The sequence below is a fragment of the Aethalodelphis obliquidens genome, unplaced genomic scaffold, assembly GCF_003676395.1.
Source record: "Aethalodelphis obliquidens isolate GAN/ISIS:26980383/991018 unplaced genomic scaffold, ASM367639v1 scaffold25, whole genome shotgun sequence".
Taxonomy (NCBI): Eukaryota; Metazoa; Chordata; class Mammalia; order Artiodactyla; family Delphinidae; genus Aethalodelphis; species Aethalodelphis obliquidens.
Window position 1 is genome coordinate 28,377,015 of NW_020837969.1, and position 27,151 is coordinate 28,404,165.

General features: G+C 41.2%; 1 protein-coding gene across 1 annotated transcript in view; it reads left to right on the plus strand.

Moving 5' to 3' along the window:
* KCNU1 (potassium calcium-activated channel subfamily U member 1) overlaps positions 1-27,151 on the plus strand; it is a 154,998-nt gene that overhangs the window by 109,462 nt on the left and 18,385 nt on the right. The window contains exons 22-24 of the mRNA XM_027123016.1: positions 17,922-18,018; positions 21,265-21,489; positions 22,990-23,176. Of these exons, the coding sequence (XP_026978817.1) occupies positions 17,922-18,018; positions 21,265-21,489; positions 22,990-23,176 (509 nt within the window). The remainder of the gene's footprint in view (positions 1-17,921; positions 18,019-21,264; positions 21,490-22,989; positions 23,177-27,151) is intronic.

Below are 27,151 nucleotides of genomic sequence, written 5' to 3' on the forward strand. Positions count from 1 at the left end.
CACACACACACACACACACACACACACACACACAAAGCCAAAAAGAAAACAAGCAAACAAAAAAAAGCAACATGGATGTAGATATTACACCTTTAACAAAAATTGGCTCAAAATGGATTATATATGTAAATGTAAAAATGCAAAAGTACAAAACTTTTATCAATAGAAGACATAGGAGACCATCTACATGAACTTGGGTTTGTGGATGAGTACAGAAAATATATTGTAATATCAATAATTTGGAACTGATTAAAATCAAGAGCATCTGCTCTTCGAAAGACTCTTAAGAAAATGAAAAGGTAAGCCAATGTTTGCAAAACACATATCTGATAAAGGACTAAATAAACAAAGAACTCTTAAAACTCAATAAGAATAAATACAATAAAGAACTCTTAAAACTTAATAAGAATACAATTCAATTAAAACATGGGCAAAGTAACTAAAAGGACACCTCACCAAAGAAGATGTTCAGGTGGAAAATAAACATGAAAAGATGGTCAAGTCATTTGTCATTACAGAATTGCAAATTAAAACAACGGTGAGGTACCGCTACCTACCTATTCATTTAGAAAAAATTCAACAACATTGACAATATAAATTGCTCCCAAGGATGCCTAGCAACAGGAACTCTCATTCATTGATGGTGGGAATGCAAAATGGCACAGTCACTTTGGAAGACAGGAGGTTTCTTATAAAACTAAACATAGTCTTACCATAAAATTCAGTAATTGGGCTCCGAGGTGTTAACCCAACTTCTTTGAAAATTTGTGTCCACCCAAAAATCTGCATGTGAACGTTACAGCAGCTTATTCAGAATCACCAAAAAAGCTGCAGGCAACCCAGATGTTCTTTAATAGGTGAATTGATAACAAACTGTGCTATGTCCACAGAATGGAATTTTATTCGGCAGTCTTTAAAAGATGAGCTACCAATGTGCAAAAGACATGAATGAATCTTAAATTTTGTCTAAGAAGTCCGTCTGAAAAAGCTCTATACTGTATGATTCAAACTAATGACCTTCTGGAAAAGGCCAAACTATAATGATGGTAAAAACAGAAGCCATTACCTACCCGTCAAAACTCAGGCTAAATGGTTGCTTATAAATGAGATCAAATTTGTATCTATTTTGAAACATAGCGTTACATCCCATTTGTTCTCCAGTGAATTCATTATACCACAGAAATGCATTTTTTCAAGGAATTCCCAATACTTCTGCCTTTCTAAACGTTCATATCAGTACTTAAGTTGGAGAAGTTGGCAATGTTTGCTTGCTTTCAAGCCCTTTCGTGGAATGGTATTCATATTGGTGATTTGCTACACGTTAGAGTCTGCTTTTCAGCTTGATAGCCTCTGATTTGCCCTCCAGGCAAAGATGTGTACCAACCAAGCAGTCGTATGTTACTTTACGATAAAACCACATAAGAACCTAAATGCTCATGTTGGCGTGGCCAGTGCATCCCTCCTTATTCACAGAGCAGCAACAGGATCTTAATCAAGTTACCTAGCTTCTCCTCATCTGAAAATGAGGTCATTGCAGAGTTGCCCTGAGGATTAGCAATAACAAATGTGAAGCACCAAGCATAATGCCTTGCACGTGTGCTCATTCGATACATGGCACCTATGGTAAAACAGACTCTCATCTGAACTTGCCTGAAGAACATGAAATTAGAGCAGAACGACTTGGTTGAAGGACTCTTAGACCAATCACAGCCTGTTGCATTTGCATGTCAGGATCAGAGCCACCTTCCCAGCCTGTTGCCACATGAGTTTGAGCCCAACAACAAGAGAAACTTTTCCTGTGGGAAGAGGTCAGATAGGTGATGTTGGCTTACAGTTTACACTTTTCATTTCCTAGATGAAAGGGAGTTTATTTAGAGAACATTTCTTTGAAACTAGTATTTATTAAGCTCATTACTTAAATTACAATTACATTCAACCTGCTATCCTTTTTTTCCCAAGGAATCTGGGAGCTTTAGATAATCCCTAGGTTCGTTCTCATGTGTATCCTATGGTATTCGTCATGTGGCTTTAATTACTTTAAAATTCACCTGTTATTTCCCAGTTTGTGGGTAACAGGGACACATCTTGCTGTAATTACCATGTACCTACAAATAGATGGTGAATCTCCCTAAAATCATGGAAGGTGTAAGCTATAAGGAAGCTTAATTTTGTTTTTGATTTTGAATTTCCTGATAGTAGGAAAGATGGCCTGGACTTATTATAACTATCTTAAACCAGTAACATATGGCAACACAACTGGCCAAGTGTAGAGATACAATCAATGGCTTTCATCAGCTACTCATTCTCCAGTCAGTAAGTCAACAAATATTTATTGGGAATTCAGTGGATGTCCTCAGTAAATGCATTGTGCCAAACACTGTGCTAGATGCTAGATCATACCTATGATCTCTGTTCTCATGGAACTCAATCAAACATGTGGAAGTTCTCTGTAAGCCTTAGAGAGGAAATGTCGGTAGCTTCTTATAGTCTATAAATTTCAGTGTCATATGAGATACTCACAATAGTTGCAAGATGTTTTCAACTTCAGCGAGTCAAAAATCTTGGAACAAATCATTCTGGATAGCTTTGCCTAGAACTTATCTAAGCATCATTGTTGTATACATAATTTTAGATGGAAATAATCCTAGGAACTTAGTAGGCCCTTTTCCTGATTCTTTATGGAAGGATGTATTGACTGTAGTTCAACTTCTTCTAGATTATTCAGATGTCAGTAATTACATGTGTCATAATACACAGTACAGTTACAGTTAATTGAATTGGAGGAGAATTTGACCCTCCGGGAAGACAATTGAATACCTCGCCTTGTCTCTTCTGTGACTACTTCATTGTTGTTTTTATAATGAAAACTTACTGAGATATAATTCACCTACTATACAACTCAGTACAGTGGTTTTTAGTATAGTCCCAGAATTGTGCAGCTGGCACGTCTAAGTTCAGAACAGGTTCATCACTCCCAGAAAAAACTTGGTACCATTCACCCCTTCCCACATCCTCCAAAATCACTAATCTACTTTCTGTCTTTATGGATTTTCCTGTTCTGAACATGTCATAAAAATTGAATTATGTAGTATATGACCTTTTGTGTCTGACATCTTTTATTTAGTGTAATGTTTCTAGGTTTATCCATGTTGTAGCATGTCTAGTCTTCATTCCTTTTTAGGACTGAATAGTATGCCATTATATCAGCACACAACATTTTGTTTACCCTTTCATTAGTTGATAAACATTTGGGTTGTTTCTTTCCTCGGCCATTATGAGTAATGCTGCAATGGACATTCATGTGCAGGTTTTAGTACAGATGCATGTTTTCGGTTCACTTCGATATATACCCAGGAGTAGAATTGTTAGGTTATGTGATAACTATTCAAAGCATTTTGAGGAGCTGCTGAATTATTTTGCAAGGCTGATGCCCCATTTTGCAATTACACCAGCAAGGTGTAAGGGCTCTACTGTCGTTACATCCTCTCTGACACTTCTTATTGTCTGTCTTTTTTATTATAGCCATCCTAGTGGGTGTGATAATACCTCATTGTGGTTTTTATTTGAATTTCCCTGATGTCTAATGATGAGAATTTTTTTATGTGCTTATTGGTTATTTGTATGACTATCAAGCCTTTTACCCATTTTTTAATTGGGTTGTCTTTTTTGTTGAATTCTAAGAGTTATTTGTTTTTCCTGACCAAGTTCTTTATCAGATGTATTATTTGCAAATATTTTCTCACATTCCATGAGCTGTCTTTTTACATTCTTTGTGGAGTCCTTTGAACCACAAAGGTTTTTAATTTTGATGGCATCAAAATTGTCTATTTTTTATTTTACTGCCTGTGTTCTTTGGTGTTATATCTAAGAAACCATTGCCTAATCCATGGTTTTGAAGATTTATACCTGTTTTCTTCTAAGAGTTTAATAATTATGGTTTTTACATTTAAGTCTTTGATCCATTTAAGTTAATTTTTTATAGAAGGTGTAAGGTAAAGGTCCAACTTCTTTCTTTTCCATGTGGATATTCAGTTGTTCCAGCAGTATCTGTTGGAAATACTATTCTTTTCCTCACTGAATTATGTTGGCACCCTTGTTAAAACGAATTGACCATTAAAGTAAGAGTTTATATCTGGCCTCCATTCTGTTCCACTGATCTATATATCTATCTTTATGCAAGTAGCACACTGTTTTGATTAATGCAATTTGTAGTAAGTTATGAAATCAGGAAGTGTGATTCCCCAACTTTGTTCTTTGTCTAGATTGTTTGGTTTTTCTAGGTCCCTTCAATTTCCATATTAATTTTAGAATCAGTTTGTCAAGTTCTGCCAAAAAAAAAATACAGCTAACTTAGAGATTGATTTGAAACTTCAGATCAGTTTGGATAGTGTTGCCATTTTAACAGTACTTAAAATCCTTGAATCAGTAGGTCTCTCTGCCAAGGGGCTCTGTGTGCACGTTGGGGAATGCCTTCAACACTCCGTCAGTTTCCATCTCTGCCTTAGCCTTTACTTCCTTCTTGCGCAGAGTCTCAAAGTCACCCAGATGCGAGGGATTAAGGATGTCTCAGGTGTTTCCTGGGTATCAGGTGCACAGCCTTTCACATGCATGTGGTTTTCTTTTAGATTCCTAGAATGAATAAGTAAAAGCTTTTCAAACCCCCCACCCCCATGGACTTCTCATTCTCCAGCTTTTATGTTTAAGGATTTTGATTAGCCTCTTGTTTGGCACACGGTTATCTCTGCCTCAAGTATCTGCAATTTTAAACAATTGCTGCTCATCATTTTTGGAAAATTCCCCAGGGGAACCTGCTATTCCCACTGAGGAGGCTCGGAGTCAGGTCAAATAAAGACAAGTCCTGTGATTGGTGTCTCCAGGGAGCTGCCATAAAGCTAAATAATGACATTTTGTGTGAATAGGGCTTTGGGGGAAGTTCAAATCCATTCTTCCCTCTCCAGTAGATGCTAGCCTGCTGGTTTTCATGGCTACTGTGATTTTGAGGCCTTTGGACTTCAAGGCTACTGTAGAGCTGGGGAGAGGGGTATGGGAATAGGCAAGTTAAAATGCAACAAAACTTACTCCTCTTATCAAGATTCTGTCATTTTTCTTGAATTGAACAGGTCTCAGATTGCTTCAGGCATCTGGCTAATTTCCAGAGTTCTGAAATAGTTGATTTTGAGAATTTTTGTCAGTATTCTCATTGCTTTTATGAAAGAATGGAGTTTTGGATGCCCTTACTGCCATCTGCAAATGCTTTTCTCCATGGCTACTTTTTCTAGTTTTGTTTTTTATCTTTCTATTAAAATTTCAATGATTACTTAAGCTGGTATAAAACTATCTCTTTGCAGCAACTCCTCTCTTCAACTGTAATTTGCCACTTTTAATCTGCAAATCAAAAAACCAAGCATGTTAGAATTATAGTTAGCGCATGCAAAAATTTACCATGATGTCAGGGTGTGTTCTAGATCCAGGGGCTAGAAACTTACATGCTACAGGCCAAATCCCCAGCCCACCACTTGTTTTTATATAATGGCTTGCAATGGCGAAGCAGTTGAATTTGCAGTGACCGTATATCTGTGCTCAATGAATGAAATATACATTGACAGTATCAGATTAGGCACTTATCACAGTATTCCTAATTCAAAAGCACTTGTTACAACAGTTAGAAAAATTTAAAAGGCTATCTCATCACAACAGAATTTGCAAACAAAGTTTGTTTATAAGCGGCTCTTTTGGTAGCCAAGCAAGGGAAGTCCTTTTCTGATGGTGAGCCAGTTACATTGTATTCGATTGCAGCAGTCAACACATGTGTCCAGAGAAAATGAAGTTGTTCACTACCACACCATTAATCTTTCAGCAAAAATGGTTGCTTGAGTAGTTGACATTAGAAGCCGTATCAGTAGTCATTTAAAAAATAAGGCAAATGATATTGAGTGGTTTCCCTTAGCTCATTATGAGTTGATAAATGTTACTGATACTGTTTAATTGTTGTTTATTAAAGAAGCCAGTGCTGAATTTGAAGTAACTGAAAAATTAGCCTCTGTGAATTGTCTGCATGGCACAGTTACCACATGAAAATATATTCAGAAAAGGTGAGACAACAGTAATTCATTACAATATGAAGTAGACTCTACTAAGATGTATTACAACTGATAGTGGTAAAAATATATGTGGAGCAGAAATTCATAGGCAAATTTACAAAACTTGTGAAATGCAAGGTGTGTACCGACTATATATATTCATCACGTGTATGAATATAATGTATGTGTTTTTCATCAGCTGGAATCTTGTGGAACATATTTTAATTTATCCTGAGTTATTGGGCCAATAGCATCAGCAGTGAATTTCCTTTGCTCTTATGGACTCCACCATTGTTATTTCTGTGAATTCTTTCAGAAATAGAAGCTGAATATCCTGACTTGCCCTATGGCAAAGCCATCTAAGACCTTAGCAGTGGTCAAGATTTATTGGCATTTTTTGAACTCTGGGTCAGGACTGAAATTTTTCTGAATGAGATCTGCCCTTGATCACTTATTGAACACTAAATGGCTTCAAAACTTAGCATTCACTGAAGGTTTGACTGTTTTCCTTAATGAAATCAACATAAAATTAAAAGACAAAACGGCTTATATATGAAACTCATTTTATGATAAAGTCACTAAAATGACAATTATTGTTCTTTGAATCACAACAAACGTCATGCTCTTTTATACATTTCCCATGATGTCAGAAGTTAAAACAAAAGATGTGATCACTATTTCCATACATATTTCCAATGGATGTATTTTCTGATCTCAGTTCCAGTAGTGTTTGTTTGTTTGTTTGTTTGGACTTTGATGCAAGTGCAAGGGAAATTTCTGTATTTTAAGTTCATTCAGCTGTTCAGTTGAGGAGTTTCCACCTATCCTTCCATTGCAAGTGGTTAATCTACTGTATAATGACATGCTAAAGGCAGATATCGAGAGAAGAGTCTAATGATGTCTTCTAAGCGATGCATTATACTCAACTAGAATCATATGTTCATGGATCACCGTCAGTATTTGGCGGTACCTATCTGTGTGAACATACTTTTTGCAAAGATGATAAATCTTTGAATTAAATCTCAGTAACATTAACATGTGAACATTTGCAATTGATTTTGATGGTAAGAACACTAACTTTGAATGCTAATTTAGCAAAATACCTTTGAAAATTTATTTCTTTTCATTAGCTCTGTAATATGAAAATATATTTATTATGATTATTACTATATTTTGAATATCATCAATAGGAAATTGTGAAAATTTATTTTCGGTCTTGTTATATATCTACACAATATCGGTTTTGTGTCTTGCCCCGCAAGCTTAACATGTTTACTACCTGGCCCTTCACAGAAAAAAATTTTTGATCCTGTTCTAGATAGTTAGGTTGACCAGTATCACATCAGATGTCTGGAAATAAAAGGCAGAGGTTAAGTTCGCAAAGGCATTAATTCTCATCCCAAACTCTTACTAAAAGTTTTGAGTTTAGATTAAAAGGGTGTTGAACAGCTTGGAAAAGTCGAGGTGAATAAAGACTGCCGTGAAGTGCAATAGACTCCTTAATTATATAATCTTAGTTTCCCATTGAAACTAAAAAAATAATATAGAAGATAAAAGAATCAGAGAGTTGAATAAAATCAAGACATCTGAAATTTGTTGTGGTTTTGTTAGACTTTTGCCCTAGAATCCTGAGTAAAAGAGAATGGGTTCCTGGCAGATGGTAAAATTGAAGAGGTTGAGAGAAGATTTCACAAAACATGTAGTTTTTTTACTTTCACAGAGTGATGAGAGCTCATGCATAACTTAGAATCTTTTTCCATGGATATTTTGATAGGGAAGAGAAAGAGATTATAAGAAAGAATTTGCATTCTTGCAAAACAGTCCAGAAATGACCCACCAGGAAGTTAAATATTATTTATATTTGTGTTAAGTATCTGTATAATTCTAAACAGATGCCAGTTTACTCTAGTTTATAAAAGCCAGAGCTTCTTAGCTGAAAACCTTGACAATGCATTATTTTGAGTCGTCCATTTGGTCTACAAGGGCAATGAAGCCCTCTTCATGCATGCACTTCTGCCTGCTGGGTGACTAGTGGTGGACCATGGGGTGATCTTGTTTGTGCTGTGAGACGTAGCAAGAAAGATGCAAGCCGCAACTCACTTATCAGCATACACCATGGTTCCATGGGACAGGAGACATTTAGGTGTGTGTATGTTCGGTGGTGATTTTTAAATTATAGGAAGGTTCCCAGAAAGGTTGTAGAAACTCTCTTTCTCACTCTCTCTCTCTCCCTTTCTCCCTCTCTCCCTCCTATAAATGGCTGCACCTAAGTAGACAATTTTGGGAAGGCAATGCATGACTCCCCAAAGTATCTTTCTGGACCTTAGGCAATAGGGGGAAGTGGTGGGGCATCCAGATGGCTTCTTTTTTCTTTTCTTTTTTTTGTAACATCTTTATTGGAGTATAATTGCTTTACAATGGTGTGTTAGTTTCTGCTGTATAACAAAGTGAATCAGCTATACATATACATATATCCCCATATCTCTTCCCTCATGCATCTCCCTCCCTCCTACCCTCCCTATTCCACCCCTCTAGGTGGTCACAAAGCACCAAGCTGATCTCCCTGTGCTATGCGGCTGCTTCCCACTAGCTATCTATTTTACATTTGGTAGTGTATATATGTCCATGCCACTCTCTCACTTTGTCCCAGCTTACCCTTCCCCCTCCCCATGTCCTCAAGTCCATTCTCTAGTAGGTCTACGTCTTTATTCCCGTCCTGCCCCGAGGTTTTTCATGACTTTTTTTTTTTTTTTTTTTAGATTCCATATACATGTGTTAGCATACGGTATTTGTTTTTCTCTTTCTGACTTACTTCACTCTGTATGACAGTCTCTAGGTCCATGCACCTCACTACAAATGACTCAATTTCGTTTCTTTTTATGGCTGAGTAATATTCCATTGTATATATGTGCCACATCTTCTTTATCCATTCATCTGTTGATGGACACTTAGGTTGCTTCCGTGTCCTGGCTATTATAAATAGAGCTGCAATGAACATTGTGGTACATGACTCTTTTTGAATTATGGTTTTCTCAGGGTATATGCCCAGTAGTGGGATTGCTGGGTCATATGGTAGTTCTATTTTTAGTTTTTTAAGGAACCTCCATACTGTTCTCCATAGTGGCTGTATCAATTTACATTCCCACCAACAGTGCAGGAGGGTTCCCTTTTCTCCACACCCTCTCCAGCATTTGTTGTTTGTAGATTCTTTGATGATGCCCATTCTGACTGGTGTGAGGTGATACCTCATTCCAGATGGTTTCTTGATGCAACAGACCTCAGCTTCAAGAAATCCAGAAATGAATGTCACCTATGTAGTCACACATACGAAAAGTCAAGTACTTGATGTGCTGCAGAAACTTAATCTCAGAGGCGAACAAGGCAGCATGAGCATCCTCCTCCTTTCCCGTTGTTCTCATTCATCTTTAATGCAAAGACCTAAAACACAGGGGACATCTCAGTAACAGTGCTCGAGACCTTCCTTCCCTCTCACCCTGTGACTCCTGTCTCCCACCTAAAAAACCCAACTCTTACCTTTCACCCCTAAAAACAGCCCAACTTTAATCACTTCTTCTTGTTAAAGAACACTAACCACAACCATTTCCCTCCCACCAGAGACCACTAATTCTAACTTTTCACCTTTAATCAAGGCAGGCCACTTTTAAAAAATAACCATCTTGTAGCACATAGCAGGGGAGGAGGGCTCCGTGTCACAACTGATTCCAAGTGGCGTCCATCTCCATTCTCTCCGTTGCTGCTTGACAGGTCACGGGTGCTAAGGACACTGCTGTAGCGCCCAGAATGCCTTTATTCCATAGGCTTCCCTCCAGAGATGGCTTCCAGATGTGGGGAAGTTTTTAAAGTCTGTGGCCCTCGACACATTATTAGGTCCTTCCAATGTTTCCAAAAATCTGTAATCACCAGCATACTAATAATTTGTCTCCATTTTGACCTTCAGCCCCAGGGATTTCAGAGACACTAAGGAATGTGGATAAGAAGACTTCACAAATAACACCCTTTTAACAGAAAGAAAAAAAAAATCCAGTAGTGTCCACGTATCCTGGAATTATGTCCTCTACACAGTTTGTGTACCTTTCGGTTTGATATCCTTCCCTCTCTTTCTCTTTCTCTCTCTCACACACACACGCACACCCAGGCACTCATGCACACCCACACCTGTAACATTTTGATGGATGCTATGTTTTCCCCTCCTAGTGTCTTTGGTGGGGGGTATTCTTATTAGTAATTGTCAAGGCCAAGCCTCTCAACCCACCGCATAAGGAAAGCATTTTTGTCACCCTAATCTCTGACCCAGGCTCAATCCCTTAAAACCTTAGAAAGTATATCAATACAATGAAAAATGAACTAGTTTTCAGATATTTCAAATTCCTATCTCCCACTTGCGTTATCTCCCCACAAAAAGTAACAGTCTTTTGCCTGAAATTTGCGTTTGTCTCACGTAATGTGTTTTTTAAGATCAAAAGTATCGGAATAACTGACTTAATCGTTCATCTCCTAGTCCATTGAACAGGGAAGATTATATCCCATACTGTCTAAGGGAGGAAAATATTTTTCATTCAGATCAACTTCTGTGTTCACTGTGTCGTTCGATATTTAGAAAGTGTTGGAAAGGGCACCTGAAAATACAACCTCATGCTGAAAAGATTGGCTGAGGAATTCTTTCCCAGGAGAGGTGAGGCTTGCCCTGTGCCCTGGGCTACCCTGTCCAGGGCACAGACTCCAGCCTTTATTAAAGTCGCTGCTGCTCCAGGTATTGTCTCATTTGTCCTCACATTGTAGGAAATCCCAAATGCAATGTCCATAAAATATCAATATAAAGGGATTTAAATGAGGGTCCATCTGGGGAATGGGTGAGGAAGAGGAAATTGTCCTTGTTTATCTTTCTCCTCCATCTCCCGTCTGGTAACAATTTTAAGTTCTTAGATGCCTACATGAATGCTTTCACAGAATACGCTCTGCAGAGAATCTGTCAGTTTACACCCATCAGAAATAAAGCAAAACTTAGCAGAGAGATGTCACGTGTGAGCTCAGATCTGGGTTTATCTAATGGAAACACCCTCCCCTTCTTGCCTTAACCTGGGCCAGGGCCATTCTGACCTCGGGTCTAACTTCTAAGGCAAGAGGGTGGAAAAAATGTCTTTGCGGAGATTTCAGATGGTAAACGTGGAAAACAGAGGCCATGGATTTGATAGACTCCATCTGGAAAGCAGCATTTAAAGGCAAACAGAGCACCCTACTCACAGCTGATTTGGTTTACACTAGAACACAGTTTACATTCTCCTGTGTAGCCTGAAATGAGATTACACTGAATACAATGATGTCCTGAAGTTTAACACCTCTCTTTTTTAAAATATTTTCAGATTTTTAAAAAATCATACCAACACTCTTTACCACTAAAGTCAATAATTCCTCAATAACTTAGGGAAGGTGTTGTATATGCCGGGAATTAGGAGACAGGAACAAGAGGGAATCTGGAAGATACAATTTGCTGGAAGCTTCTTGTCGTAAAACCTCCAGGGCTCCAGCCACCCAACTGTCTTTCCTTCCATTGAACATCAGCCAGAATTACCTATAAACGTGGAGGTGTGAAAGGTGTTCTGGGCACAGCGTTTCAAGGCTTTATTCTTCCTTCCCCCTTCTTCCTCTCTCTCTAGGAGCTTTTCAGATTATCAGGGAAAAGTATCCCCATTCTGGCCGTCGAGTGACCAGTGTTAGTACTGAAGTCTCTTGTCCGGAACACCAGAGTCTTAAGCCAACCAGCAGAGTCGGTTATCCTAGCTGCCCCACAATGGGTTTCCTTTTTTTTTTTTTTTTTTAATTTTTATTGGAGTATAGTTGATTTACAATGTTGTATTAGTTTCTGCTGTACAGCAAAGTGAGTCAATTATACATATACATATATCCACTCTTTTTTAGATTCTGTTCCTATATAGGCCATTTACAGAGTACTGAGTAGAGTTCCTGTGCTATACAGTAGGTTCTTATTAGTTATCTGTGTTATATATAGTAGTGTGTATATGTCAATCCCAACCTCCCAGTTTTTCCCTCCCACCCCCAGGTTTCTTATTCCCCTCCTTCCCTAAGGTTTCCCACATGACTACCAAGAGGCCTTGGAGCTTTGGAGATAACCAGCCTGCTGTCAATGTATGTCACGCCCCATGAGATTTTGTGGCAGGCTTTCTCACTTTTACCCAGTAAAGGAGTCTCAGCAAGGAGATCTGGTCAAGCTGTGGGTGGGAGACGCAGAGCCTGGTGTTCCCTTTCCCCTTCTCGTCAAAAAGGACGTGATCACAGAGGCTTTTTTTTTGTGCTGTACGCGGGCCTCTCACCGTTGTGGCCTCTCCCGTTGCGGAGCACAGGCTCCGGACGCGCAGGCTCAGCGGCCATGGCTCACGGGCCCAGCCCCTCCACGGCATGTGGGATCTTCCCGGACCGGGGCACGAACCCGTGTCCCCTGCATCGGCAGGCGGACTCTCAACCACTGCGCCACCAGGGAAGCCCCCACAGAGCCCTTTTTAACAGGGAAAGTAAGTTGTGCCCGTCACCCTCCTGAGCTCCTTCACTGGTTGCTTGGTCCTGAGGCTTCTCAGTGCTCACAGGAGCCCTTTTCCACTTGCCCATGCCCAGGTTCCTAGGCGAATGGGCTGCAAAAAATAATCCACATTTTTACGCCTTACGTTTCCCTCCAAAGTAAAAATAATGCTTTGTAATGAGTAAGCGGCATCTGGTGAAACCCAGAGAAGTGAAATCATAATATGACCATAAAGACTCATATTCTGAAGTTTGACTGTAGCGTGTGTGTATGTGTATAGAGGTGTGTGTATATGTGTGTTATGTATATAGAGGTGTGTGTGTATGTGTGTAAGTCTGAGAGAGAGGTGGGGGGAAGCAGAGATTATACAGCGTGCCCTCACATTCCTAAATTTTAGGTGATTTCCTCTTTCCCAGAACACAAAAGGTGGTAGTCAGAATTGACAATAAACGACTACTTCCAGGTTAAGTGTGAACTGCATAGCCTTGTCACTACCTGTGCCAAAGTCCCTGAGGAGAAGGCAGTTGTAGCCTGCAAGATACAGAATCCTCAGCAGCACCAAAGGCATCCTGGGACTGAGAATTTTTCCTCCATTTTTGGTGGGAACTTGATGGCTGCTTTCAAGAGGCAGCGGCAAGGGATTTTTCCAAAGACTGAACCAAGAAGGGCACTGAAACTCCTGGAAACAGGCACACATCCCTCCTCTCCTCCCCAGCGCTCAGCCGAGGGACTTGTCCTTCTCTCTGTGCTAAGACTTGATGAAACATATCGTTTTTATTCACCTCAAGTCTCGAGCAAAAAATATATTGTTCTGCATCCAGGCCAGAAGACTCTCTCCTAAGAATTTACAAGCCACCTGTGGAGTTTTAAAGAGGTTTCGGATGGAATGGTCACGCGCCAGGATTTCCTAACACATCCAAAAACGAGACCTGCAAGACAAAAAAAAAGGAACTGTCGGTGCTTTTAGAGCTTTCTAATAGATATTGTGAAAGGGAGGATCTCATCCATTGACGGATCATTTTCAAGAATAATCTGAGTCAAGTCTGTTTGTTGGAGGAAATAAGGAAGCAGACTTACACTCTAGGAGATCACGCTTCCTGACCTGGCACTGATACCTGCCCCCCACCTTCTTAATGGAGGTTTCCCTGCATGGCTGCATCTCTGTCTCATCAGGTGCCGCCATTGGAAACAAAAGGCACGTGGTGCTTCATTTATATTTTCCTTTAACTGATAGGATTCATGCAAGATAAGTTGCTGTGGGCACAGGAGGAATAGAAGTTCTCTTCAGAATGGTTCCAGAAAGCAGAGAGGAAAGGAGCCTGCCTTCCTTAGCTGAGCTATGTCCAAGCTTGTGCTCACAAGACATTTGCTTCATGAATATCAAAGCAGCCTGAAGAAGGCAGTTGTCAGCAAAGAAAGCTGGCGGCTTCCATCACATATGGCTCTGCACATCCACAGGTCCTCACCCAGCACACTCAGCCTCTCGGCTTCCAAAGGTGGAAGGCAAGACCTGACTGAGGACATTTCAGGGTCCGTTACCACCTCGGTTCTCCCAGGGAAGGTACCACACTTTGCTCGGACAGTAAGAAGCCTATCTTGTGCCTAGTGAACCAACCCCACCATCACCCCAAGCATGTCCTGCTGAGGGCACTCTCTGATAACTCCCACCTTATTTCTCCCAGCCTGTCTTACACAGAAAGACCCCCTCACCCAAGAGGCTTCTCCCTGTGGTCAAGATGTGGCTCTTCTTCTTTGCCCTGAATGACCTGGATGGTGCCCTGTGGCTACCTTTCCCTCCAATAGAGTCAGCCTTTATGATACAATCCTTGTTTCCAAGTTCTAAGACTGCTAGTACTGCACATTCTCATAGATGATTTATTAGTCCCTCTAGGGGAGTATATTTCTGAAAGAATCATGTCATTTGCAAGGCATATGGCAGAAGGGAGCTTTAGTTAAGGGATGGTGAGCTGAATCGCATCAGGTTTTGCTTTAGCAAGGACACTGGATGGATGCCTTTATGATGAAGTGGGTCTCCTCCAGCCTTTTCTTTAATGCAGGTCTCCAGCAGGTGTTTCCTCTAAGGCATATCTGTTTTCCATAACATCAGAATGAAGAAAGATGTTTTCTGTGACATCTTGGCTACATAGATCATGCTTTTTATTATGATAGAAAAGTGTACAGTGATTTATTTGCTACTCTGGGTCAAGTTAAATGTGCTTGGGAGAAGATCATCTTCTATCTGCCAAAAGGGCCTTTCATCTCCAGACCAAGGACTCTCTATTCATTATGGGGGGTGGGCGCGGGGAAAGGAAGCATTAGAAGAAGTGGCAAAAGAGCTGAAGAAAGTGACCAGAAGAAAAGTAGGGGAAGTTATTGTAGACAGGGGTGCTGTGGGCAGAGAGCAGGAAGCCACCTCCTGAAGGTAGCTCGGGTATATTATATCAACACCTGAGGGACGGTGTCTAGGAAACTACGCATGGAGAGAAACAAGCTGCTATGAATGAGTAACACAGCCAATTCTCCAAATCCTGATAAAAATCAAAACCAGACTAGGGTCTTGGTGTGCTCCCTTTAACAAGCTTGGCATAAAGCCAACACCGTGGTCCTGTCTAGCCATCACCATTAAGAGAGCCTGTGTGGCTTTTAGGATGCTGAGTTGGGACTCGTGACTTATGGATATTTAAACCACCGAAAGCTGTTAATTTGAATTAGCAAGATACCTCATCTTGGTCAAGCTGACCTTGAGGTTTAACTTTACAACATCTTCTGCCTACGTAGATGACTAGAATCCACTAACTTTGTAGGTAGGTCTCAAATGGAGAGGAAAATAAGGGATGGCTCCTAGTCCTTGACTGATCTCATTAGCAGTTAGCCTCTCTACTTTTCTAAACCCTTCTCCAGTGCCTCAAGTCCCCCACCCCAGCTTCTCTGTCTGGGTCCTCTCTCTATCCCATTAGTTTAGGTCTGATGTTGATCTAAGTTTAAGTTCCTTTGTCTGAAAAAGCATGACTTCAGATAGTAGTTTAGAAACTAACCTGGTTAAAGAGAGCAAAATACGTTGGATCTGAGTCTTTGAACCAGGTGTTGGATAACAAGCTGTATTAATTCACAGGGAAAACCCCTAACCCTTCAGCACAAAGAACAATAGGTCGTATTAGTCCCAGGATGTATAGTAAAATCTCACAGGAGAATGCTGTCATAAGCTACTGGTTACCGGGACTGAACCTATAGTGTGACATAGTACGGTACATCAGAAAAGGCATTTCAAGGCGTAGTAACAGATGTTTTTAAGTAGTAAGTACCTAAGTAAATAGTAAAAGTTTTTGTGATCAAAGAAGTGTGCAAAAAACACTGGATTATACAAATTTTAAAGGATATCTCTCTTGCAAGACTTTTCAGAACCTTTGATATGCTAAGCTGTGGGGTGAATTTCAAAGAGGGGATACTTCTCTAAAAATTTATTTGCTTACAGAAATCATTTCCTCGGGACTTCTCCAGCTGCTAATACTATGGAACGTGCATTTTGGAAAAGGTATTTGTATTAGGATAGGGCAGACTAATGCTGTGGGAGCAACCGTGAAACCTCAGTGGCTTAGCGCAACAACGGTGTCCTTCGTGTTCACGTTACATGCCCAGCGCAGGCCAAGGAGGCAGGGACTCGGCTCCACACAGTCACTCATGTACTCAGGCTGGCCATTTCTGCAGCAGGTTAGGAGGGAGCCTGAAGAATCACGTGAGGGCTTCTCCCTACATCAGCCATCACTTCTCACGTGTCACTGGCCAGAATGAATCATGTGGCCCCACCTAACCCACCCATCTGCTGAGGCAGGAAAGGAAAATTGGACATTGTGAGCACCAGTAATCTCAACCTCAGCATTATATTCAAGTGTCAGCTTTACAGTCTGTTAGCTCTTTGACTTTTATCCGTAAACTAAGGGGTGTTCTTTAAAGTCTCTGAAAGAGACAGAAATGCTCAGCAGATATTTCAGATGTTTCCCATGTTCCTCAGCCCTGTAAAGTGAGCAGGAGCCATGTGACTCATTCTGGCCAATGAAATGTGAGCCATGTGACTGGTTCTGGCCAATGAAATGTGAGCCATGTGTGACTTATTCTGGCCAATGAAATGTGAGCCATGTGACTCGTTCTGGCCAATGAAGTGTGAGCCATGTGACTCGTTCTGGCCAATGAAATGTGAGGTGCAATGACTTGTCGATTTGGGCCAAGGCAGTTAAATGCCTGGGCTCATCTCTCTCTCTTCTCTTGCCTTAATGACCAAGGGGGATGCATGTTCCAGGGGGTGTACCTTTAAGATGGTAGAGCCTCTGTCCCCCTAAGACTCTGAATGGCTGTGTAGAGCAGAGATACCTGTTCACCTCAGTAAAATACATAGTGTGGGTGAGAAATAACCTGTGTTGGGTTAAGCCCTTGAGATTTGAGGTTCTTTCTGCAGTCTATGCCTGGATTCTCTCGACTTGAACAGGTCCTTTCTAACCCAAACCGCTCTGTGATTCTTGAAGGGTTTCCTTTCTTCTCTCACAAGCACATACATATTCCTTGGGATGGGAGTGGGGTTTTTCAAAAGCTCCTCAAACCCTTTTGGTGGTTGAATACATGACATGACAAGCATTGTGCCTGATGGCAATGTAGGGTGATTACATGGACGGCTTTGCCGAGACTTAGACCAAGGTTTGAGCAAATTTTAGTCAAATGAAGGCTGGTGATGGAAGCTGTAAAGGATGCAAGCTGCATTTAATAAGTAAGGATGTTTCAAAAGAGACCCATAAGGAAAGATATGGAAAGGAGACAAGAGGAAAACAGGTTACGGAGAGAGGTATACCACTCATGATTCGATCTCACGGCCTTTTAAGTTCTGTATTCAGGTGCGCAAAACACCTCTCATGATTTCTCCCAAGCAGCAGTAGCATCAGCACGGTAGCAAAATTAAGAGCAGAAGTGACCACCCTCAAGGCAGTTAATCTAAGTTAGAAAGAGAGACTGGTGTGTCTGTTAAACATACACACACACACGTACACACACACGTACGCACACACACACAATTCTTGATGGCTTTTGCCCAAAGTGCTTAGTATGTCTTCAGCTGTGAAGACATTCAGCCCTTGGTGTCCTTCAGACATGCATCTCTATTTGGGGGTCTCATAGACCCGAGGTCATCTTCCTTATGTTATTCTTCACTTCGGGTTTGAGGCTCCAGTGAGTTTGATATCATGCCTTGTTACACCAGAGCCCCAAGTGTTCCCAGGCTAACTTTCTACATTCTCTGTATCTAGGGCTTTTCTATACGAAATGGAGCGAGAGTCTGACCACCTCGATAGCAGTGGCATGTTTCACTGGTGCAAAGCCACCCCTTTGGACAAAATGATTCTGGTAGGTGATCTTGTACCAAATCTCAGGTAAAATAAAGCTCCTTTTAGGGTAGATGATGTCCTTCCACTAGTCATAAGCACCTGCCCTTTCTCTTTGTAAACGGTGAAGTTTGAAGGAAAAACATACCTCATGAGCCACGTGAATGTACGCAGAATAACAGATGTGGCATTTGACAAAGGCCATGTGGGTAATATGATGCCGGGATTTTAAATAATTAGATCAGGTTCTTCAACTACTTTCCGCCTCCTTTAATAGTTTAGCTGAGTCAGTTATTCAGAATAATGTTCTCCTGAAACTTTGCTGTTTTGCTAGTAAATCTAATTGATTTAAATGCACCAGGGGAACAGACTATTTACAAGAACTCTGTGGTCTTTCTTTTTTTAATTAAATAAAAATTCCCTTAATTAGTTTTTAAAGTTTGGATTTTCTATAGTATTTTTTCTTGAAGGTGGTTATACTTAAACACATTAGCAAAGGGTGTATCTCCAAAATGCTCAGTCCTCCCACCCCACACAGCATGAGGGAATCCTTACAGATGCTAGAATCCTGTCCTTGTCTCTGTCCTCTTAAGGAGACAAACTAATTCACCTCACTGAAATGCCAGCAGCCAAGATGCAAAAAGCCTTGCATATTATCCCAGGCTCTGATACCCGCCTTATGGATCCCCATCTATTCTCATTTTCCAGAGTTGGAAACTCAAGGATAATCTCAGTGGTTTACCTTGCAAGCAGTAGCTGGTAAATTTAAGTAATAAAAGATGAGTTTTTTAATTAAAAATAAACTAATAAAAGATGTCTGCATGTTGTAAGAACCCTATATAATTTGTTCAACTGTGACTAATGGATAATTTTGTATTTTTCTTGCTTTCCAAAAGTAGTTTAGTTCACTTTTTTCTGTTAAACACACACACATACACACACACACACACACACACACACACACACACACACACAATTTTGTAGCTCAGTGCCAATGTCCTGACAGAATATGTTCCAATTTTTGTCAAAAGCATGATCAATCATTTGATCAGAAGTACAAAATTGTCAGAACTGTCATATCAACTGGAAAACTGTTAGGGCTGCTGAAACTCCCCATTTTAGCAAGTATGTCTTATTCTGAATGAAACATCCGTTGAGCAGGAAGGCAAACATGTTTCTAGTGGGAGGGAAATCTTTAGAAAGTTTGGGAGGGGGTTGCAGATGGAAGCATCCAAGAGACCAAGAGATGGCAATAGCAGACATTTTCTTATACCCTATTTACTGAGCCCGCAGACAGGTTGCTGTGATAGAGCAACTCTATGTGGAATATAGTTCAGAACACCAGCTGAGTCTTCTGATAAATTTAGAAGGGCTTCTAGTTTAAGAAATCCTAAGAGTTTTGAAACTGTGAATGTAGAGGAGAAATGTCCAGATTACAGAATTTGGACCAACTTTGAACTTGGTTTGGTTTGCAGAAAAGTCAAATGGAAGTTGTCGATTTGTTACTTGGAGCAAATAGTGCATCCTCCCCTTCCCCCCAAAAGCCACCATCTTTCTCAATTGGGAGACAGTTTTGTGCTGCAGTTCCTTGGAGAAGTTGCCTCTCTAGCTGTGCCCATTAATTGCACTCTGCCATGTATCTCGTTCCTAATTGTTTAGGTCTACTAAAAAGAGCAATTTCTGGACTTCAGGCCTGTTACATTAAATACTGTTGGAGGCTTCATTATTCAAGTTAAAACTAATCGAATTAGCCAGAGACAATTATTCAATAGATTTGGTTAAGATTCATATCACTCTCTGGAAAGGCTCTCCAGACAAGTAGCTTCGTTTCCCACAGGGCCATTCCCTTTGGAATTTCCCAGTCTATGCTAATTGGACAAACTCTAATTGTTGAGATGTCAGATGTGACTTATTTATCCTGTTAGATTTCAACAGCCCCTGTTTCATAGAAGCTTGTCCTTTAACCCAGCAAAAAACTGGCATAAGGATGAATGATACATCCCTTTGAAATATCCTGAATCTTCGTGTGCTCGGGAAGGTAGAACACACTCAAACAGGAAGTGCTTGTAAATATATTTAACAAGTTCTCTACCAGCTTCCAAGGGTCCTCCTCTGAAAATCTAGGAATTCAGTGAGATTCAGATTTGATTAAATAGTTACTGAACAACAGTTAAGGAGCTGAGCGCTGAACTTTCAATATATTATTTAATTTCCACAACAGAATTAACTTTTATTTATTTTTAAACCATTTAAACAAAGAAATTAGGGGTCAGTGAGGTTAACTAGTTTGTTTATGGTCATACGCTAATGACTACCAGAATACAAAATCAGTGCTTATTCTACCTATCCCAGCACCGTGAGAGTAAGACATTGACTCATTCCCTGAAATCAATCACAGAGACTTAAAATAAGTTTCCTACAGGACTATCATCCCTTTCTCTAAAGTTACACTTATTGTTTTTAAAAGTCTCTATGAATGTGGGGAAACCTAATCTAAATATCCGTCACATATATTATTTTGTCTTCAACTTAAAAGTATAGGGGAGATGTTAAAAATTGGCCATGCTGATAAGAGTATGAGACATATTGAAATGTTTGGGATCAAATGGAACTTTTGTAACCTTCACATTTATTTTGTGCACTTTTCATGATAAATTTCCTGAACTCTGGAATCTATTGAATCTGGGCAGTATAGTAGGTGAGGCCATATGAAATTGCCAATATTCAACCATTTTTGACCCAGAAAAAAGGCAGTTTCATATGGTTCACGCTAATATGTATATTTTCATATGTATGAAAATCCGCTGAAAACTGCAGCATGTTGTACGGCTGGGGGTTTTTCAGGGCTCGCTAGAAGACAAGTTTAGCAATGGGATTTGGAATGTTTTCGTTTTTCAGTGAGGCGTCCTGTAGCACATACGAGGCTAAAAACATATAATGAAAATGAGAGCTGTTTTCCCCATTTGGTTCAATGATTTCATGATTTCAATGATGCCAATCTGAGTTTGCACTGAGGCACTCCAGGCTAACAGAGAACTGGAAAAAGCAAACTAAGAAGGAACTCCCGGAAAAGATACATAGTTTAATTGTCCCATAGTGGATAAGTTCCATGCTTTTTATGAGTAATTTGCAAAATCCGATCTTCCTTATGAAAGTGCTAGTGTGAATGTAAATACCAAGAAGAGTTGGGATGTGGGGAAGGAGCCCTCTTTAAAGGACTGTCATCTTGTTTCTAAAAATGACCAGACTCTGGCCTGCTTATACTTAGAATCGAACTGAGAAGTCAAAACATGAGTTTCGGAACCACATTGTAGCGTGTGTCTTTGGAGATGCCCACTCAACACTGATGGGGCTTCGGAATTTTGTAATGCCATTGAGAGCTAGCAGCTATACCCGTCAGGAGCTGAAGGACATTGTGTTCGTTGGGTCTCTGGATTACCTGCAGAGAGAATGGCGATTTCTCCGGAATTTTCCCCAGATATACATTCTGCCTGTAAGTGTCACAGTAAGGGATAGTGAATATTTATAATGATAATAATACTAACAGTACTAGGATTAATAATGATGATAATAATAATAACTCAGTAGTAGCTCGCAGTTATACCTGGTACCAGAAACTGTTCTAAGCATTTTGCACGTATTAACTCATTTAACCCTCCAAATAACCCCATGGTATAAATTTTAAAGATGCTGAACTTTAGGCGCAGAGAGAGTAAGCAACCCGTCCAAGTTTACACGGCAGGTAAGTAGCAGGACTAGGATTTAAATCCAGACATATTTCATGTTTTATGTCCCTAACCATGTTTATGGTCTTTATGTAATAGAGTTTCTTTGCATTTCTAAATCCGATTCTGACCTAATGGCTAAGCCTAAGCTGATGCCAGCCAGCCTTTGTGCTCTGACTTTCTCATCTTTTCTGGAGACTCGCCTTTTATGGAACACGTGGTCCTTGACAGATGTATGAAAAGGAGGAATTCTGAGGAATGGATCCATTATGCATATGTGGCATTGTGGTTGTAATTGTATTTGCTCTGAACCTTCACAGGGCTGTATCTCATTATATGCCACCATTTCTGTGGATTAATATATATATGCAGTGTGAAAGCACGAAAACTTTTGATTTTTCAAGAAGTAATGCTAGCAACAGATGAGGAATATTCTTCAAAAACGGTGGTCTCAGGAAACAAATTGTATTTGTTTTTTTTTAAATGTCACCATAAATGTCCCCGCACCACCGCTTACTTTAGTCCATAGCAAAGGAGGAAAGGAAATGACCAGGAGCCTCCAGATCCAGCTAGTGTTAGAAATCGCCAGTGTTAGCATCTCAGCCACCCGATGGTGGGACCAGCTCTATCCCTGTTTCTCCACCAAAGAAAAGAAGCAGCTGCCACTTTGCTAATTAATCCAGGGTACAAACGCAGTCACCTGCAAGCAAAACTGCGAGGACGCAGAATTGGCTTTTATTTCTTTCTTTCTTTTTTTTGCGGTACGCGGGCCTCTCACTGTTGTGGCCTCTCCCCTTGCGGAGCACAGGCTCCGGATGCGCAGGCTCAGCGGCCATGGCTCACGGGCCCAGCCGCTCCGCGGCATGTGGGATCTTCCCAGACTGGGGCACGAACCCGTGTCCCCTGCATCGGCAGGCGGACTCTCAACCACTGCGCCACCAGGGAGGCCCCAGAACTGGCTTTTAGATCTGGACCTTCTGTGCTGTTTTTCCCTCACCACTGCTACCCTTACTCTGATTCTTTTCTTCCACTTGAGTCACCTCAGTGGGTTTAGGCTCCGCTCTCTCCACTCCACTTCGTCCCATCCAGACTTGCTCTCAGAAGGGATCTGCAAAATTTAGTCACGCTCAGATATTCATGAACGATAAGGATAAACGTGTCAGATATCAGGTAACTAAGTCTTAAAACCAAGTCAGCGGAGGCTTTGGCTCAAAAACTTGCATCATCCACAAAAAGCCACCACCATGTACCCGGTTTTCTCTCAATAGGGATCTGCGCTCTATTCTGGGGACCTCCATGCAGTCAACATAGAGGAGTGTTCCATGTGTGCTGTCTTATCCTCCCCATCTAAGTCATGCAGCAGCCCGACCTTGGTGGACACGGAGCCTATCATGGCCACACTCAACATCAGATCACTTCGGATTAGCTGCTCAGCCCAGACACCCTCAGAGCCACGTAAGAACAATACCCTGACGGGAAGAGGCTAGAGAGAATGGGATCAGGAAGAATTAACTCCTCTCTGAAAAACTTTAATGATGGAGAGGAGGAGAGGTTGGGCCAAATGACCTATAAAATCCCATCCAGCTCTGAGAATTCTGTACTAGAATTAGTGGACAGTTGAGTCCTTGGGAATCCTAGTCAAATGAAAAATGATGTCCATCTTCTAAATGGAATGCACATAACACTGTTTTTCTCCCATCTTAAAGAAGATCATGGAGTTGTAAGTGCTGTTATTGTTATGAATCAGATATCAGTGAGCATAGCCATTGGTATTTTATTATCATTAACAACAGGTGTTATTATTGTTAATCGGCTCTCATTGGGTCCTATAGGTGTTCAAGTTACTATTCTTAGTTTTGTGATTGAGAGGTTGAAGCACACATTCTACCACACTATTTGTGGACTAGACTACAAAAATTCTAGTCCAGTCTTCGGTGGGTGAACTTTGGTGGGTGAGCCAGCTACTTCACAGACCCTCACTAAACAACCAAACACCGCTCAGCACCCAGGATTTCAGGGGGTTTTGCAAATAAATAAATAATAATAATAGCAAAGCACTTCCTGAATATCAAAGGGCATTGAAAATCCCGACTGAGGAAGTGTGAGCCATATTCTGCTGAGCTAATCTGAAGATGTATAAAAACGCCTCTGTGTTCTGCATGTCAGTCCTTAGCAATTAGGGTCACTCAGATTTACACAAGATTTGTGTGTGGGTTGAGTGTGTGTGTGTGTGTGTGTGTGTGTGTGTTTGCATCATGCTTGCAACTGAAAAGTATTCACTGTGTAGGCAGTATCATCAATGTAGAAATGAAAAATGCCCGCTGGGTAAAAGCAGAGGGTAAGCTGACAACACCGTAAGCCACCTAGCTAATCATTGGGTGACTTGTCCTTCCTATTATCATTTTTTAAAATCTCACATCCTATATAGGCTAAAAAGATATAAACCTATGATTTTTTTTTTTTGCGGTCCACGGGCCTCTCACTGTTGTGGCCTCTCCCATTGCAGAGCACAGGCTCCGGACGCACAGGCTCAGCGGCCATGGCTCACGGGCCAAGCCGCTATGCGGCATATGGAATCTTCCCGGACGGGGGCACGAACCCGTGTCCCCTGCATTGGCAGGTGGACTCTCAACCACTGCACCACCAGGGAAGCCCTAAACCTATGATTTTAATTCTGGTTTCTTTTATATCTGGTGATTCCCATCCTTTCACTTATTCATTTATTCATTCAACAAGAATACACTGATTTTGTATGTGTCACATACTCTACTAAACTGACAGGACTGGTAGGAGGAAATACAGGAGAGAGGGGAAAAGGGTTGGGAAGAAGGAAGAGAAAATGAAAGAATGTCACAGTATTTGAGTCATCATGCAGTGTGAGTAGGTGCTCTCCCCAACGGCAAAAGGGAAAGTTTAGGGAAGAACATATTGTGTAGACCTGGCACCTTTCCTTGTGTGGATGTCATCGTACCCATTTGTGTGACAGGAAATAGAGGTCCAGACAGGCTCTCCTGTGCTACCTAACACAGGAAGCAGCAGTAAAGTTACATTCTGAGCACATAGGAATAGCCAAGGACTGTCACTCAGAAACCTCACCCATTACTCTGGCATCACAGGAATCTACCTGGAGTTTGCATGTGGAAATTCCCAACCCTCAGGGAAGCCTGTTTGGTTCTCTTAACCATTCTTCCTATCTCATACTAATACTCCTCTTGCAGCATACCAAGCAGGTGGCAATGGGAATGCCCCCCTCCAAGAATTATCAGTATAAAGGATTGTGAAATTCTGCCAGGAGGGAGAAAACATCTTCCACGCTGAGCAATTTTCTGTCCCTTCTTCAGAGACAGTGGTTCTCAGCCAGGGGCGGTTTTGACCCCAGAGGTTGTCTGACAATGTCCGGAGACAGCCTTGGTTGTCACAACTTGGCGGGATGCTATTGGCATCTAGTGGGTAGAAGTCAGAGATGCTGCTAATATCCTACAGTGCACAGGTGCCATATGTCAATAGGACCAAAATTGAGAGCTGTCACTCTGACATATCTGCTGAGCCTTGTGTGGACTCAGCAGGCTCTCCCACATCTTCACGGTCATGACAAGGTTACACGTAGAATCCATCTAGGACCACCAAGGCTGTTCCATACAGTGGTTCACCCAGGGATGTTGGAGGTGGGGGGACAGCAAGAAGGAGGACTCTCCAAAGGACCAGGCCTCCTGGACATCCCCACGGAAAACTTTAGGTTTCTCACTGATGCTCTAATTACTGCCCTGTCACGTCACAAGGACAGGTTGGCAAACCTAGGTACTGAACTAAATAATCTGTGGCATAATCTAAACATATAACAGTAATTAAGTCTGACAACTTAATATGCTCTTGAAATTTAAATGTACAGTAGTAATCTACAATTAAGCAATCTTTTGCTTAATAATATAGCACCCTGCCAGCCTGGAAGAATTTCAGGTATAATACTGTGTACTACTAGGTAGCAAAAATATTGACATTAGTAAAATGTACCCAGGCTATGATCTGACACATATTCAAATTAACCGTTGCTCTACCAGAAAAGATGGAGTTAAGGCGGAAATTCTGTCGCTGTCCTCCAGCCAGTGTCAGAGCAGATATTTATGCACTTACATCAGCTGATGTGAACCTGTCGCTATCCAATAAGAACATTTGACTCTGGAAGTCAGGATATTCCAAGCCCGTTATTAGAGGGAACTGAAATCAGAAAGTGCAGCTCAAAGGAGAATTTTCCCCTTTGAGGGAAACTGATCTCAATATTTTATTGAAATTGTCAACCAAACCTTATGTATTTTAATATATATAAAGGGAATGGGCATGGGCTTTGAACTTGGTGCCAATTTGGGTGTGAAAACCCATCCATCCTTTACAAACCATGTAGCCTTGGGCAAAGCATGTAGACCCTGAGGCAGTTTCGTCATCTTCAAAGGTGATCTAACACGACTTAATTCACAGGTTTGAGGGCACGGTGGTGTCATTCTTACCTCCCAGCTCGCAGCAGCCCGAGGGATCTTTTACAAATATTTATTGGATAATGGCAGTTTCCTCCTTTAGACCCTGTAATGGTGACTCATGACAATTGCAGGAAAGTCATGTAGGGTCTTGCAGGCCAGTAGGGAGCCTGAACTTCCTCCTTCGGTCTGTTTATACTGGCTCTTTCCTGCCTTAAGTTCCTTATCCCATTCCCTCTGTCTGGATGGCTTTTGCTCATCACTCAGGATGACATTCCAATGTCAGAGAAGCCTCTTCAAACTCTATCTAAGGTCACCTCCCCAGGTCACTCACTAGCCCCTAAAAGTTGGGTTTTTTCACAGTACTCATCACTCTCTGAAAACATTTTGTATTTGCAACATATGGTATGTCACCAGGGCAGGGACTGTTCATAGTCCTAGTCTGGAGTCGATACGCTTTAAAGATTTGTAGAGGGAGGATAGCGAGGAAGGAAACGAGAATGGAAAGAAGGAAGGAAGGAAAGGTACCTAAAGCAGATAAAGCATCTTGCACGTTTCTGAGAATAAAGTAGAATCTCGTTTCCCCCAAGTCTCCTGCGTTATGAAAATCCCAGAAGTTTGTTCAGGAAAAACAGTTGAAGGTATTCAGATCCCATCATCAGTAAGATTTCCCGGTGAGTTTGGAGATGTGGTCTCTAGCCACCACGCAAACCCTCCTCTTCAACATATGCGTGGAGGAGGTTAGCCCCCGGGGCCTCTGTTTCCTCACCTGAAGCTAAAGGGTTTTGCTAAAGTCCTAAGGCCACTTCTAGTTCTAACTGTAAACTACACGTGTTGGGCTCCTCCTGTGGCGCTTCCGTGTTTACCGTGAAGCTACCTGGAAGCATGACTCAGAATTTTAGTGGCAATCAGAAACGTATTCAGCTCTACTCTGCGTGAACAAGAAGTGGCACTTTCATGG